Source organism: Glycine max, chromosome 8 (assembly GCF_000004515.6).
Source record: "Glycine max cultivar Williams 82 chromosome 8, Glycine_max_v4.0, whole genome shotgun sequence".
NCBI classification, from domain to species: Eukaryota; Viridiplantae; Streptophyta; class Magnoliopsida; order Fabales; family Fabaceae; genus Glycine; species Glycine max.
In genome coordinates this window covers 1984794-2000097 of record NC_038244.2, presented here as the reverse complement: position 1 = coordinate 2000097, position 15304 = coordinate 1984794, and the positions used below count along the sequence as shown (strand labels likewise).

The following is a 15304-nucleotide window of genomic DNA, read 5'->3' as shown; positions in this document are numbered from 1 at the left end:
AAGAAATGAACCGTGATTGTGCATATAAAGGAGGGGGAGAGAAGGAAAAGAAAGAGAGACAATGGGCATCATGCTCCGTCCACAAATGTAGAGAAGATAAATTGATTTTTTTATTTTATTTCACTAATCAAGCTCAGTTTGTTCTTTTCTTCTTTTTTTCCAAAAAATTTGTGTATTTAGAAGTTATTACGAAGCCTTATTAAATTAACCTAAGAGTGTGTTTGGATGGGGGAATTTAATAGGGTAATTCAATTTTTTAAAGGATTTTAATTACTTTCCAATCAAATAAGATGTTTGGATAAAAAATTTTAAAAAAATTGAAATTTGAGGATTTTGATAAGGGATTTTAGTTAACTTAAATATTAGCATTTTAAATTCTTTCCATTTATGAAAGAATTTGAAATTCTTTTCTGAGGTGGCTTCTCCCGAAACCCTTCATTCTGTGGCTCCTTCATTCTCTGGCTCTTTCATTCTCTTGCAACAACTTCTTTCAAAATCCTTCGTTCTCTCTCTTGCAACAGCTTCTGTCGGAAACCTCCACACTTGTTCAGCTGCCGGCGGTGGTTTCTGGTGACTGCATCGGTGGTTTCTGGTGACTGCATCGGAAAGGAAGAAGAAAAAGAAGGTGATTGTGTTAGGATTTTGATAGGTTCTCTCTCGATCCTTCATTCTTGCTAAGTTTTTCACTCTTCTCTTTCTCTTGCAACAGTTTCGTTTCTCCCTCTGCATTATTCCGAAAAAGGTGCCGATCACAAGGAAGGTCAGTTCTCGCCTCCATCAATGCATTTTTCAAATAGATGGTTCATTTTTCATTATTCCTACGATTATTATTTCTATCTCTATCTTTATTGTTCAATCTAAGCGTAATAAGGCGTAGATCTAGAAATCACAGTGTTCATCTATTTCTTGTCTATTTTCATATGATATGTAGTTTGTGCTGGAATTTCTAATTCTTATTGTGCCTTGTTCGTGCAACAGATTCTATTTTCAAGATTTATTTACTAGTTGTTTATGATCTTCCTGTTGTTTTTGTCTTGTTCTTCTTTAGAGTGAGAAAATCTTATCAATTTAAGAATTTAGTTGCTGTTAAAACAAATATTGGTCACTAATTTATACATTGCTTCAAGATGTATTCTATATGACTTAACTTGAAAGCTCCTTCAAACTCTTTCAAGTGCGTGTTCCTCAGATCATCTGAAAACCAAACCAAAATAAAATTCATGCATGTCCCCACTACACTTCATATAACTTAACTTTACTTCCTGTGAGATTGTAAGTTTTGCCAGATTGGAATGAACCAATAATCTCAACAGCTTAAAATATATTTCAAAAGAAATTGGAATAAAACCAAACAAATCTTACCTGAGAGCCCTGTCATGTTCTTTACAGTGAAGCCTGTAAATTTGTTACAAGTTACAGGAATTTCTTTCAAAGTTGAAGGTGAATAACTTTCTCATCATGCTGATAAATTCCTTCTTGAGTAGCTTTTTATACTCGTGTTAACAGAGGATTATCAATTCAGAATTTAAGAATGAAGTTCTCTAGTATATTAATAAAAGAACCAGTTTTTTTGTTTTTTTTGTATGCTTATACTTTAAAATATACAGTATTGATATCCAACATATGTTAACTTCGATTCATGTCCCATGTCCTAGACGAACAATTTGAATGTAACAAGTTAAAACACTAGGATATATACTCTGATGAACCTTATAGAAATAGAGAAAAAAGAGACTTTTTGCTATGGTTTTCAAAATGCAGTAATGATGAAGCTGGATTGACAATGATAGCATAGCATTAGCATATATTCTGCTGGTTTAAACTTTAAAGTGATATCCTTGCTCTTATTGAATACAAGAATTTTGGTATCTCCAATAATCTGATATGTCTCTGCCTTTTCCATTACACTATATGATACGGTTTCCAAACTTTCTAGGGATAACTCACAGTACACCAGATTTGCCATTTATCTTGACATAATTTCCCTTTCCTAATTGAGCTATTTCAGCTAGGTTTCACTTAATTTAGTTTGCTATAGTTTACTCCTATATCGAACAGAAATGTCCAAAGCTGAACTTAATGAGAAGAGGTCTTCTTATTGCAGGATTTCAGACTTTAAGGTGCTCATGACACTTTTAAAATCCTTGTACCACTATTAAAGACTATATATATTAGCAATGTTAGTAATTGGAAATTTGTTGATACAATACTAAATAGAATATGGACCATGGTATTCATTCCTTGATGGGGTTTAAGTTCATAAACGCCTTCTAATTTTAGGCTTCTAGGAATTTAAGTTCACCCCCGCTTTCTTATTTTAGGCTGCCTTTAGGTATGATAAAATTAAAATATATAAGTCAAGAAAAACTAATTTTGTAATATTGAACTACGCCTAAACTAGAGTGCAAAATACTACACTACCACTACTCCTAAGAAAACACAATAAAAGACTATAGAAAAACTATGAAGAAGATAAAATAGAAACTCATTTTTCATTTATTGATTTCCTCATAGAGGAATATATTTATATAATAATCCTAATTGACCATGTATGAATAAACCATATATTTATGAGTACACCAGATATGTGCAAATTACTTAAAGCATGTATGAATAAACCATATGTATGAATAATATATTTTTTTTTGCAGATGTAGGGTGTCCTAGCATTGTGTCATACATGAATGTTGGTTAGAAACTAAAAGCATGTATGTATTAAGTTTGTGTTACAATCGTATATGAATAAACCATATGGAGTTCAACTGATAAAGAAAAAAATGAATATAATCAGATCCAGTCCAGAAACACTAAATCAGAAGTAAAAAAAAAAAAAATCCAATCTTCTCCTTAAAGAAAAGAATAATGTAGAACTTAAATAACCCAACTTGCATTTCCTGTTTACAGAAAATGAATAAACCAATATTCTACCAGAAATGCCAACTGGGTTAGCTCAATAATCCAATAAAAGAATCAATTATTGTTGGATGTGATGAATCCTTATATTTAATACATAGCAATGATATAACAGTAAACAAATTGAAATAATTAATTACATGAATGACTTAATTAACTGACCTTGAAAGGATTGAGTAAAGATCAATATTATCTATCCAAAGTCTCAAACTCAGAAGAACCTCCCATGAATCAAAATCTCAGGCAAACAAAAATCAAAACCTTCTACAAGAGCTCCCGAATCCTTGTCAGATATGCTTTTATCCATTCTCAAGCCGACAACAACCCTGCCATGTGCCTCCATAAAAAATTGATCAAGCAAAGTTTCAGGATTCTTCATATATTACGTAGCTAGATTCTTTTTCAGAGTTTTTTGGTCGTCAAACAAAACATTAGTTATAGTATTTTTAATGAGTAAAGTTTCAGATATTTAGCATAAGTTTCCACTAGTATATATGCATGTATGTAAATAAATATACTGCCCCTCCTCGTATTCGTACATCTCTGCAACTGTGAACATTAGTTCATTGATCTCAGCTTTTCCAGCCATATGGAGTTACTTAAAGCATGTATGAATAAACCAGCATGATATGAGCGTAAAAAATTACTTATGTCTGAAACAATATATATTATAGCTAGGACACCCTACATCTGCAACTCTATTTATTGTAATGATGTATTTTCATTATAGTAGTAATTTTAAATACATGTTTTCTATTTATTAATTCTTTATAATTTTTTGAGCACACGTCAGTAGGACTGAATTTTAAATTATTTTATACTCCTTTAATTTATTTCTTTTTATTATATGTATGATTTTGAAAGCAAAATTTATTTTTATGTAATTGATATATTGGTCCTGGGTCTTATAGTAGAGCCTTAAACCTGAACCAGATGTTAAATTGTTAATACATGGCTTCTTAGCTAGGATAAAGAGTACACTGGTGCTACCAAGTTAAACGGTATAATTAAGATGGATATATCCTGGCATTGATTAGTGTTTCAATATATAAACATAAAAAAGAGAGGACTACATACGAAGGAAGAAAGTGCATATACGTGGTCCTTTTCTGCCTTCACATCTTGCTTTGTCTTTTTTTTTTCTTGAGTATGACACATGTTTGATAAGAGATGTTAATGATGTATTTGAATTTCTATTGATTGTTCAATTGAATTTTTATCATTATTCTTGATAAGCATATGCATCAGCTTCTTAATTAATCCTTTGTTATTATATTATTTTTCTTTTAGTTATATAGTGTGGATAGTCAAGAAATGGAAAGTAGTATAGTTAATGCTTCGGCTACTTCAAGAAAACGTAGAAGAGATGAAGAGGAGGAAGAAGAACTTGAACAAATATTTTTCATTATTGTTAGTGTTGTCACTATGCTTTTGGGTGCACTGACTTGGTATCATGACAAGTATTTTGTTAAGGAACCTGCCCGAAATTTGGAATTAGAAAGGCATAGTTTCCTCAATCGTCTATACAGGGGAACAGAAACTGATTGCATTGAACAATTAAGGGTCAGTAAAAAGGCATTTTTTAAGCTTTGTAGAATTTTACAAGAGAAAGGGCAATTGGTAAAAACAAAAAATGTTCCTATAGATGAAGCTGTGGCAATGTTTTTGCATATCCTTGCTCACAACCTAAAGTATAGAGTTGTGCACTTTAGTTATTGTAGATCCATGGAAACAATTAGTAGGCAATTCAAGAATGTCCTGCGAGCTATAATGAAAGTAAGCAAAGAATATTTGAAGTTCTATGAGTATAATCTAGAGGGCTCGGTGGAAAACAAATGGAGATGGTTTAAGGTAAGTTTGTCATTTGTTAGTAATTATAAGGTACTTTAAGTGATTGTGACTTATTTTTTATTTTGGAATGTTTTTAGAATTCGATTGGAGCACTTGATGGGATACATATTCCAGTAACAGTTTCTGCAGAAGATAGACCTAGATATTGTAATAGAAAGGGTGATATCTCTACAAATGTTTTAGGAGTTTGTGGTCCAGATTTAAGGTTTATATATGTGTTGCCCGGGTGGGAAGGGTCAGCAGGAGATTCTCGAGTATTGCGAGATGCTTTGCGTCATCAAAATTGTCTCCATATACCAAATGGTAATATCATGAAATGATGAAACTTTATTTAACATATAAAAGAAATATGCATATTTTTATATATAATATTTTTTTTAACCATTGTAGGTAAATATTTTCTTGTGGATGCGGGGTATACAAATGGCCCTGGATTTTTAGCACCTTATCGAGGGACTAGATATCATCTTAATGAGTGGATCGGAAACACTCCTCAAAACTACAAGGAGTTATTTAATCTTCGTCATGCAAGTGCAAGGAATGTTATTGAAAGGTCATTTGGGGTATTGAAGAAAAGATGGAGTATATTAAGAACTCCTTCTTTTTTTTATATAAAAACACAAATAAGAATTATTAATGCTTGTTTCATGCTACATAATTTCATAAGAGATGAACAACATAGTGATCCAATTTTGGAAGCCCAAGACTTGGAACTTTTATCTATTGTTGATAATGAGTTAATCAATCAACAAATGGAAAGAGTCACAAATAATATTGGAGATGAAGTCACAACTATCCAAGCAACTGAGGAATGGACAAGATTCCGTGATACTTTAGCAATGAATATGTTTGCCACCTATCAAATAAGAAGAAACTTTGATTAGAGAGATGTTTTTAGTGGATTTGGATTTTGTTTCTTATGTGTAATTGACTCTATACTCATGTATGTGTGATACTTTGGATTTTTGTATTTCATAATACTTTGGATTTTGTTTTCTTTCTATGTGTAGTTAATTTTATACTTTCGTAGAATGCTAATTTGGCATGTCTCACCTTTATATATATGTAATTATATATGTGAGATTATTTTTTTTTGTCTAGAGAAATGGAATCAAGCAATGTGAAGAACAAGTCAGGTGGAAAAAGAAAGATGTCTAGTGAGGACACAAGAAGTTACTTCGCATGGAACTTGGAAATGGAACGTGTGCTAGCTGATGTGCTTAGAGATCAAAGAAATTTGGGCAATAAAGGTGATGGAAATTGGAAAGCAGTAGCATACAGTACTGCAGCTCAAATTTTGTCCAAGCGTTTTGGAGTTCACCTCATGGCAGATAATGTTAAGAATCGTTTTAAGCTTTGGAGAACATGGTATGGAATTGTGAGTGACATTCTTAGTCAAAGTGGATTTGACTGGGATAGCACAAAGTACATGATTACCGTTGAAAATGAAATTGCATGGAATGAATATGTTAAGGTAGCCAATTATCTTTTAATTTTATTCAATAGTAGTTATTATTTGTGTTGTTATTAACATGTTTCTATTTTTTTCAAGTCACATGAAGAGGCCAAACGATTTCGATTCAAAGTCATTCCTAATTGGGATGATATTGTTGACCTATGTGCAAAGGATAGAGCTACTGGACTCGGAGCAGAAAATGCATTAGATGCAGATGATATCATGAGCAAAGAAACAAATGAAGAGGAAGCAATTCATAGTGTGAGTTTTGACTTAGAGGGATCAAGTTCTGCCACGAGAAAAAACATTCGCCCAAGTAAGAGTGGAGAGAAAGAAGGGATGATTTCCTCAATGAAAGAAGTAGCCGAGTCATTGAAAGAATTTGTTGAAGTGACTAAGAAGAAGATGGAGAACAAAAAAAAGATGGAGATAAAAGAAGCTCAAGAAGTGGTACATGAAGTGGTGAGTGAGCTAGATAATATACCTAATTTTAATGGTGCACTTAGACATAGAGCAATTGATTGGTTGACAGAAAATCTCATTAAGTTTGCGATTATAAAAGCTCTTCCATTAGATGAGAAAGAGGATTACATCTTATCTTTTATGCCTTGATGTCAAATTACAGGTACGTTTGATATCATGACAAGTATGTTGATGTTGTATAATTATGTTTTACATTTATATCTTTCATTTTATATAACAAATTATGTTTTAATAAATATGATTTATTTAGTGACACTTAACATTATGTCTTCTTTTGCAGAAAATATGTCTTCTTTTGCAGAAAATATGTGAAGGAATTCCTGTGTTGAAGCAAATGCAATTAGAAAATTCAAAATTATTTTGGAAGTTGGACTTATTTTGTGACTAGATTTTATTTCCGTCTAAGTTTTTTTGGTGTAATTGCATTACTGACCAATGACTTTGGCAAAAAAATAAGTTTCATCTATAGACTTCTAAATAACATTCTAAGGTGAAATGATACTAAATATTGTTTATGTTGTGAGTGGTGTAGTGTGTCGTAAATGAAATAATAATTTAAATAGTTAAATTATATATTTTTAATTGAAATAGATTAAAATAGTATATATTTATTGGAATATCACACTCGACAAATAATACATAGAATTTATTAATGAAAAAAATAATTATTTTATTAAAAATTGTTTTATTAAAATATAAAATTTTAAAAGAGAATGCATTTGATTATTTTATCAAAATAAGAAATTTTAAAAATAAAGAAATTCAATTTCCTTATCCAAACACAAAATTTTGAAAATGAAGAAATTTAATTTCATCATCCAAACACAAAATTTTAAAAATGAAGAAATCTAATTTCTTAACCAAACACAAAATTTTAGAAATGAAGGAATTTAAATTAAAGAATTTGAAATTTTCAAAATTTAAAATTCTCTAGAATTTTAAATTTCCTCATCCAAACACACTCTAAATTTTTTTTTAATTCATTGTAAAATAACAAAAAACACAAAAACTCACCCTAAAACGAGAATAGTTTGAAGGGGAGAACGAACGATATTGACTAATACATTATTGTTACTCGAGATGAGAATGTTAATGATTTGTCATAATATCTATTCATGACTGATGTTTTGTGTAATTTTGCCCCCTTATCCAAATATCATAACTGAACAAGACATGGAATATACCATTCTTTTATATTTTAAATATTTATTCCTCAATATTTATACATATGCATTAGTAACAAACAAGGTCAATATCTCTTAGTGACTCATTTCTTTTGCTGGTTTTGATTTTAACCATGGTTGCCTTCTCCTAATTTTATAGGTATCTTATACTATTGATTGATTGAAATTGTCCCGTTCATTTCTCTATTTGTGCTGTGTGTTTCACGGTAAAAACTAAATGAGGATATCTTACCAAGGAAAAAATCAAAAGGAATTAGCTAACATAAACTAAATATAAAATATTTAGTTAATTTGCATTTCTATGTATGGGTGTTGTAGTCCGTGGTGAGGTGGCTTGTTGAGTGATATTAAAACGACCATTATGTGTCGTCATATCTTATATTTAGCTTTGGGCGTGACTTTTCATTTATGAAACCTCCTAAAGAGATAAATTAAAATCGATTAAATTTTCGTCTCTTTAGTAAAAGGGACAAATGAAAAATAGATCGGTGTTGTGTAACACTTTGTTGGCCATTGTCATGGGTGGACACGTTACCCGAATGGCATAAGATTGCATAATGCCATTTGCTATATGTCTTTAGAGTATTGATACAAGATAAATATAACCTAAGAAATGTCTAGTTATCACAGTTTATAAGATCAAGCTTAAATATTCGTGGCTTTGTGAAATGTGTGTTAGTGGGTAATGTTTGGGTTTCACTAATGGCTGTCATGGGTACTTGAGTTATGGTGAGGTTTGTTCTGGTGTGGGTTTTTTTTTATGCAGCAGAAAGCAGAAAAAAAGAACTTAAAAACTAGCGGCGCCTAACAAAGTAGGTGCCAATCAAGATCCAGGAAACTCCTAATCTTCTGGTGAGGGATTTAAATGGTGGCTTCCGGTATCAAAGTATGGCACGAATTTTGTTAAAATATTAAAGATAAGAATAAAAAATAATAATAATAAGTTAGAGTTATGATAAATGCACATCCCATTTTAGGGTGCATAGAGATAAAAAGAAAAAAGGTAAAGAGTGGGAGACATGAAAAGTGATATAATAGAAAACGAGAAGAAAGATGCATAGAAAATAGAATAGGAAAAAATGGAGAAAATAAGTTAATATTTATATTTGTTGAGCAAGTTATAGAATTAACTCATTTATTTGAACATTTGTATTTCAGCTAAACAACTCTATACGTCAATGTTTTAGGACGAAATGGTCCACAACTATTGGAATGTAAAGAATTGAACATTTGGAGTTGTTTGCTTTAGAATGAGATTTGTAGTATATTTTGGGGCAACTTTATAATATATATTTTTTCTTCATAAAACAGGGGAGCAGGAAACCAATACAAATTACTGATCATTCCCTATCTTGCCATACTAAAAGTCTAAAACACCCTTACTTTTGGGATTTGGGAGGCCTATGAAGATGGGTTTTCCCCTACTCGTCCGAACACGAAATGATGTTTTATGCGAATAATTAACTTGTTAGATTTTAAATTAAATTTGAGTTTCTATTTTTCTTTTCAATTTTGTTAATACCAATCTTAAATCCTAATGTTAATAAAATATAAAATTTTAATAAAGATAAAGAAATAAGTTTTTTTAATATTTGTGATGTAAAAAAAATTTAAACATTTTTTTTTACTTTTATCTTCTTACTTTCTGGTTGATATTAACAAAATTCTACAGTAGTTTTTAAGTCACAAAACTTTATCAAGGAAGCATTAACATTTAAACAATAATGCATTTGCTCGTGTTAACAATGCCGGGTGTCTAAATCTCATTTAATTTCATCTCCTCGTAAAATCTGTGATCATGCCTTTGACTATGATTCTCGTTCTTCGAATTGGATACTTTGTGAAAAAAATAATCATGAAGATCATATTATTACCGGTACAAAGTCACACAAAAATAGAATAGAGTGAAATTCACGGGGCAAGAAGATTCGAAGGGGTCGCTGCACATGAAAATGGAGCAGAGAATATATAAAAGTATAGAAGGGAACCAAATCTCCCATAAATAATAAATAAATGAAATTAAAATTAATCTTCTAGATAATCTAATTCCCAGAATCCTTGCACATAGCCAGGCCCTTCTGATATACTTTATTTTCTATTTTCTGCTCGTTAAGACGAAATAAATTAAGGGTTAGATTAGATTCTTATATATCATGTGTTGTGTTGTTTGTTACCTTCTGAGGCTTGAGGTTAGAAGTGCGTCACCAGATCACGGAAGCTTCAAATAATATATAGATGCTTCAATAAAAAGTTCAACTTGATTTTGTCTAGTTTTTTTAATCAATAATTAGTAAAGTAAGTAATTCACTTCCTTCTCTCTTGGCTTATCTTTTTTATGTGCATGCATTAAGCACATAAAATGTGCTCTCTTATTTAAAATCAATAAATTAGAAAAGTAACTTGGCATCCTTCTCTCTTGACTTGTCGTCCGTGGTAAATCGCAGTCACTAATGTTTCCTTAATTATCTTTGTCCGACAATCTCTCCTAACATTATCTCCTCTTTTATGTTTGTTACCAAATCATTATTAGGTTACTGAAATATTTGGTAACTTATTTTATCCATAAATTAAAGTAAAAACTAATATATTCTTACACAAAAAACAGGCTACTAATCCCTATTAAATTAAAGCATACTATCTTAAGAATAATAACCTTTTAAATTATCATTTTTAAAGATTGATACATTTTTTTATTAAGATACAAAATTTCATAATTTTTAATATTTTCCAAATAATTTTTTTAAATTTATCTGAATTATTTTTTTTTGTAAAATTCTAAATATTTATGCAATATAGAAAATACTAGTTAATGGTCTGAAATAAGTAATTAAAAAGCACGATATAATTTTTTTACCCTTACCGTTGGTATATATGTGATAACGAGTGGAGTTGTTTAAATTTATTAGTTAAAAAATATTTATTTTAATAAAATAAGTAATTTCCTATTTTCTTAATGTGTTTGTCTAAAATTTTTTGAAACAAATATTATTTGTTTCTTAGAAAAATGCTTATACAAAAAAAATTATTTTTAAGTTATTTTTAAGTTTAAATTTTTTTATTATTACAAGAATTAAGTTTTTTTATCCCTAACAATTATGTTATCATTTAATAAGAAATTATCATGTATGAGTTTGTTGTCTTTTATCAATGATAAATCTTTACATTGACAGTGAATAAAAAAAATTTCTTTAATTAAAATGCATTGATAGTATAAAAAAATTTGCACTATTATTTACACCATAGATTGCTGTGTGTAATAAGATTATTAATTTTTATAATAATTATAAAAACTCCAACCAAAACAATAATTTCGTTAGGAATATACAAGTAAACCATTTCTAGATTTTAGATATAGAATTAGAACAATTAGCATAGAAATTAATCTTTAATTATCTGAAAATGAATAAATAAAATACGTAAATAACGCATCCTTTTCTTTTTCTTTAATTATGCCAATCATTTTTGGGCATCAGCATCGCAATCGCAATCTCTATCTCAGAATAATCGGTTAAGTTTGTATATTGGGGTGGGTCGAGACATGATCCAAAGGGAATACACACAGGAGCTAGTTAGGTTTTATTTGTTTGGATAAACAGTACTACCTATTAGAGAGAAATAAAATAAAGGAGATGGGACACTGGAAATTCACTTCTTTCTCACTAACCTACGTAATGCTCCTCTATTTTTAATTTTTGGAAAAATACACGATGCTCCTCGAAATTTTGTCAAAAATATTTTTGATTGGTGATGATGTAATTACAAATTGGACTATATTAGTTATTTAAGAGGAATAAGCACAAATATATCATGCATGTTTACAATTGTTTCGTAGAATGACTTTTGAACTGCTTTCTCTCGGAAAGACTTCCATCACTTTGATTTTTAGGATGAAAATATTGTTTAAGATTCTTGTTAATGTCAACATTCGTTGTCGCGTATGTCTGCACGTGTTTTTGTGGCACTGCTATGAAGGAAATATAATCCCTCTTTTTAGAAGTATCTGATGAATTTTAAAGCAACGGTAGAATGTATAGATATAAAATACAGCATATGAATAATCAATACGTGATAGAGAGGAATTAAGAAGGTAGCATATTTAATTAGATTTTTTTTATGTGAGAAGAAGAAAAATAAATATTGATCATTAAATTTTACTTTTAATGATCAATATTAAAACACACTAAGTCATATGATTTTTTTAAAAAAAGATAATAATTTGTTAAATGACTATGCAATACTAAATCTTCATCATTTAAGTATGATTTTATGGTGTAAATTTATTTTTCTTACTAAATATGATTTCAAATTAAAAATGTTTGTGTCTGAATACTTGAATTTATCTTTGAATCTATAATGATGAGAGAACTCAGTTCTTGTGTTCAGAGCATATTGCACATTTTTAGAGTGTTTTATCACTTTATGTGTGTATGAAATATTGAGTAATGGGATGTCACTTTTTAAACTAATTGATCGCATGTAGATATTTCTCAATTGGCTATACAATCGTAAACAGCCAATTTTGTTTGATCAGTAGATAAAAATAAAATATAAAAGGAAAAGAGAAAAATGAGGGAATTTTTTAAGAGAAAAGTGCTCAATTTTTATGTTAAATACCATAAAAGACAATGCAAGCTACAACTGTTATGTCATTGGAAAGCTTGGAGAAAGTTCTGCTACAACTCTTTTCTCTACCATGTAATCCAAAAATGACTTCTATTTTCATGAAAAACAAATATTTCACTCCATCATAGACGAAGTGAAATAAATTAAAACTTTAATTTTCATATTCTCCTTATTTTAAAAATATTAATAAAATTTAAAATTTTGTAAGTATTTTTTCTTTGACCAAAAAATGAGTATTTTAGTTTTCCGCGAACAAACTAAAAGATGGGTCGCAACACAACTGTCCTATAGTATGCTCTCTTGTATTAATGGATATAGTAGAAACTAGAAAAATGGGGTTAAGTACTTCAGACAAAGAAGAAGAACACACAATAAGTGTGGGAGCTAAACATAAATTTGATGAATAAAATTTTTTTTGATAAAAGGGATAATGTCATGTGAGAAATTGGTCAGTCTACGAAATATTTTAGAATGAAAATAAATGGGTGATTATTCGTCGTAACTTACCCGTATCAACAACAGTAATGAATAATTTTAATTTTTCAAGGCAGCAATAAACAACACACTGCAAAGTATTACAGGGAAAATTTCATGAGGTAAAAAATAGATATTTTAAAATTTAGAATGTTTAGATCCATATCTTACCCACCCCAATATGGGGAAAAGAAAAATGTCAGTATAGAATGAAATTTAAAAAACTAAACAATAGTAGAATTATTTCGTCCACTAAATGTCTATCCCATTTCGCAGCATCCTCTTCCCGTCATCCAAACATATCCCTTAGTGTATGTTCTGGTCACCGAACTGGCAGGTTTCTTCAACTCCATCGGCACATGTATGAGAGACACGAAGTTACGCAGAATCGATCCTTTGGTTAGTGGACCATAAGGAATTTCTGTTTGTAGGTGGAATTATCGAAAAAGATATTTCTACTTGTAGATAGAATTAGACGTCATTTTCTTATACGAAATCAGGACAAACACACCATTCATCATTAATAGAATACCTCCCTCTCTGCTCTCACTACGATCCACATATCTTCACTTTATTCACACTTCATTTAGTGGAACCTATCAAAGTCCTAAATACAACTGTTCATAGGGGTCTCTCCTTACTTTGAGCTTTCCAAAACAAAACTCACCAACTCGCATTTTAGTATTTTCATGTTTAGGAGGAGTACTATTTTCCTTTCTTTATTTTTTATTTTGATTCAAATATATTTTTGATCCATACTATATATCCATTTTGGCATCACATCCCTGATAATTTTTTCCTTCGAATCGTATTTCTAATCTTTTAAAAATTTGTCTGAGGTCGCTACTGTTAATTGTGATTCGTTATCTGCTTACGTAGTCGTCAACCAAACACATAGGCATGAGATGTGTGGTATCAAGTGTACTCTTTGTTTGAATAGAATTACACGTATGATTATTTTTTTTAATTTTTTAAAAGTAAATATGACGTCGTGTGTTGTTTCTAGAGCTGAAAGTAGGAGGCTTTGAAGGCGAAGACTGTGGCAAAGACCGAAGCGATTAGGGCGTGTGTCATTTCTCTAATCTAAAGTAAGAGCCAATAGAAGTCCTAAACTCAGACAACTAAAATCAAAGTGGCCACCTTTTTAGGTGATCTTCAACCTTTCTTCTCCGGTCGCAATACAAACCCAGAACATCCTTAACCTCCTCGGAACTCCACCAGAAACCATTTTGAATATATCTAATTCGCTCCACATTCCATTTCTCAGAACCAAACCCATCATCCCCACATATTCCTCCACCCACTTCGATCTCCAACAACGTCAAGGCTGTGTCGAGAGAAGTCGGGGGCGGGGCACTTGTTGGCGACAAAGGAGTGGTTCTCGGCGACGGATCTCTACTTCCTGAGAATGGGATTTGAGTTTGAGCGAGCGAACTCGGCAACAAGACTCAGGTGGAGCTGTATTCCTGAGTTGCAAAGGTGAGTTATGACTTTTTTTTAGTGCAGAGAATGAGTGAAAACTAGATGATTTGGTGGCGGGCCTGATCTGGATGGGTATTGTGGTGTTGGAGGCCATGGTGATCTCTAGGGAGGAAGGAGGCGACGGTGTGATGATGGTGAACCAGATCTGAAGAAGGATGGAGATGGTGGTTGCGAGTTGTGACACAGTGTTCGTGCACGTGAATGAGGGCACGATGGTGATATGAGACAATGGCAGTGTTTGCGCATCGTGTTCACCTCGTGGTGGTGTGTTAGCGTTGCGATATGTGGTTTGGTGGTGTGGTTTGTTGTTCGATGGTGGCGGTGGTGCATGGAGAGGTTGTAAAAAGGAGGAAGAAGGAGCTTACAAAAATGATGTCATTTTTAATTTAAAAAAATCCATGTAATCTCATTCATGTAACGAGTACACATGACACCACTCGTCGCATACCTACATGACCGGTTAATGATCATATAAGCAGATAACATATCCTGACTAATGACAAGGATCTTGGACAAAACTTTTAAAATATTAGAGACCCGATTTAAAGAAAAAATTTATTAGGGATCAGATACCAAAAACAGGTATATATCAGGGACCAAAAATATATTTAATGTTTTATTTTTTTGTGAATTTTCCTTTCTTTATGATTTACCTTTTCAGTTTTTTCCAATATCCTTTTTTTCTTTTCTTTTCGTACTCAACATTGAAAATTGATTGGATATAAAGGAAGTAAATTATGAGTATAAAGGATTGAATATTTCTGTCACTATATATTGTAAGAACTTTACTTAGTTACACTTTCTATTTACAAATTAGTATGGAGCTGTGCATTCATGT

General features: G+C 31.0%; 2 protein-coding genes across 3 annotated transcripts; both read left to right on the top strand.

The window, feature by feature from the left end:
• The first annotated feature begins 520 nt into the window (after window positions 1-520).
• LOC102661069 (uncharacterized) lies at window positions 521-7167 on the top strand. Of its 2 annotated transcripts, XM_026129501.2 has the most exons (5): window positions 521-625; window positions 710-760; window positions 5866-6238; window positions 6317-6845; window positions 7005-7167. In XM_026129501.2, the coding sequence occupies exons 3-4, from the start codon at window positions 5870-5872 to the stop codon at window positions 6830-6832; spliced, it is 885 nt and encodes a 294-aa protein (XP_025985286.1). In that variant the 5' UTR covers window positions 521-625; window positions 710-760; window positions 5866-5869; the 3' UTR covers window positions 6833-6845; window positions 7005-7167. The 2 variants fall into 2 exon arrangements, with proteins under 2 accessions (XP_025985286.1, XP_040873843.1); XM_041017909.1 differs by lacking the exon at window positions 7005-7167 and having other exon boundaries at window positions 6317-6982.
• Window positions 4225-5672, top strand: LOC121172646 (uncharacterized). Its single transcript, XM_041017910.1, has 4 exons — window positions 4225-4764; window positions 4842-5067; window positions 5155-5199; window positions 5527-5672. The coding sequence occupies exons 1-4, from the start codon at window positions 4228-4230 to the stop codon at window positions 5646-5648; spliced, it is 930 nt and encodes a 309-aa protein (XP_040873844.1). The 5' UTR covers window positions 4225-4227; the 3' UTR covers window positions 5649-5672.
• Window positions 7168-15304: the final 8137 nt, after the last annotated feature.

Coding starts and splice junctions, on each gene's coding strand:
- LOC121172646 (XM_041017910.1), top strand. CDS start 4,228: ATGGAAAGTAGTATAGTTAATGCTTCGGCTACTTCAAGAAAACGTAGA. Junction 5,068..5,154: donor TTGTCTCCATATACCAAATG/GTAATATCATGA, acceptor TAACCATTGTAG/GTAAATATTTTCTTGTGGAT. Junction 5,200..5,526: donor GTATACAAATGGCCCTGGAT/TTTTAGCACCTT, acceptor AAATGGAAAGAG/TCACAAATAATATTGGAGAT.
- LOC102661069 (XM_026129501.2), top strand. CDS start 5,870: ATGGAATCAAGCAATGTGAAGAACAAGTCAGGTGGAAAAAGAAAGATG. Junction 6,239..6,316: donor CATGGAATGAATATGTTAAG/GTAGCCAATTAT, acceptor ATTTTTTTCAAG/TCACATGAAGAGGCCAAACG.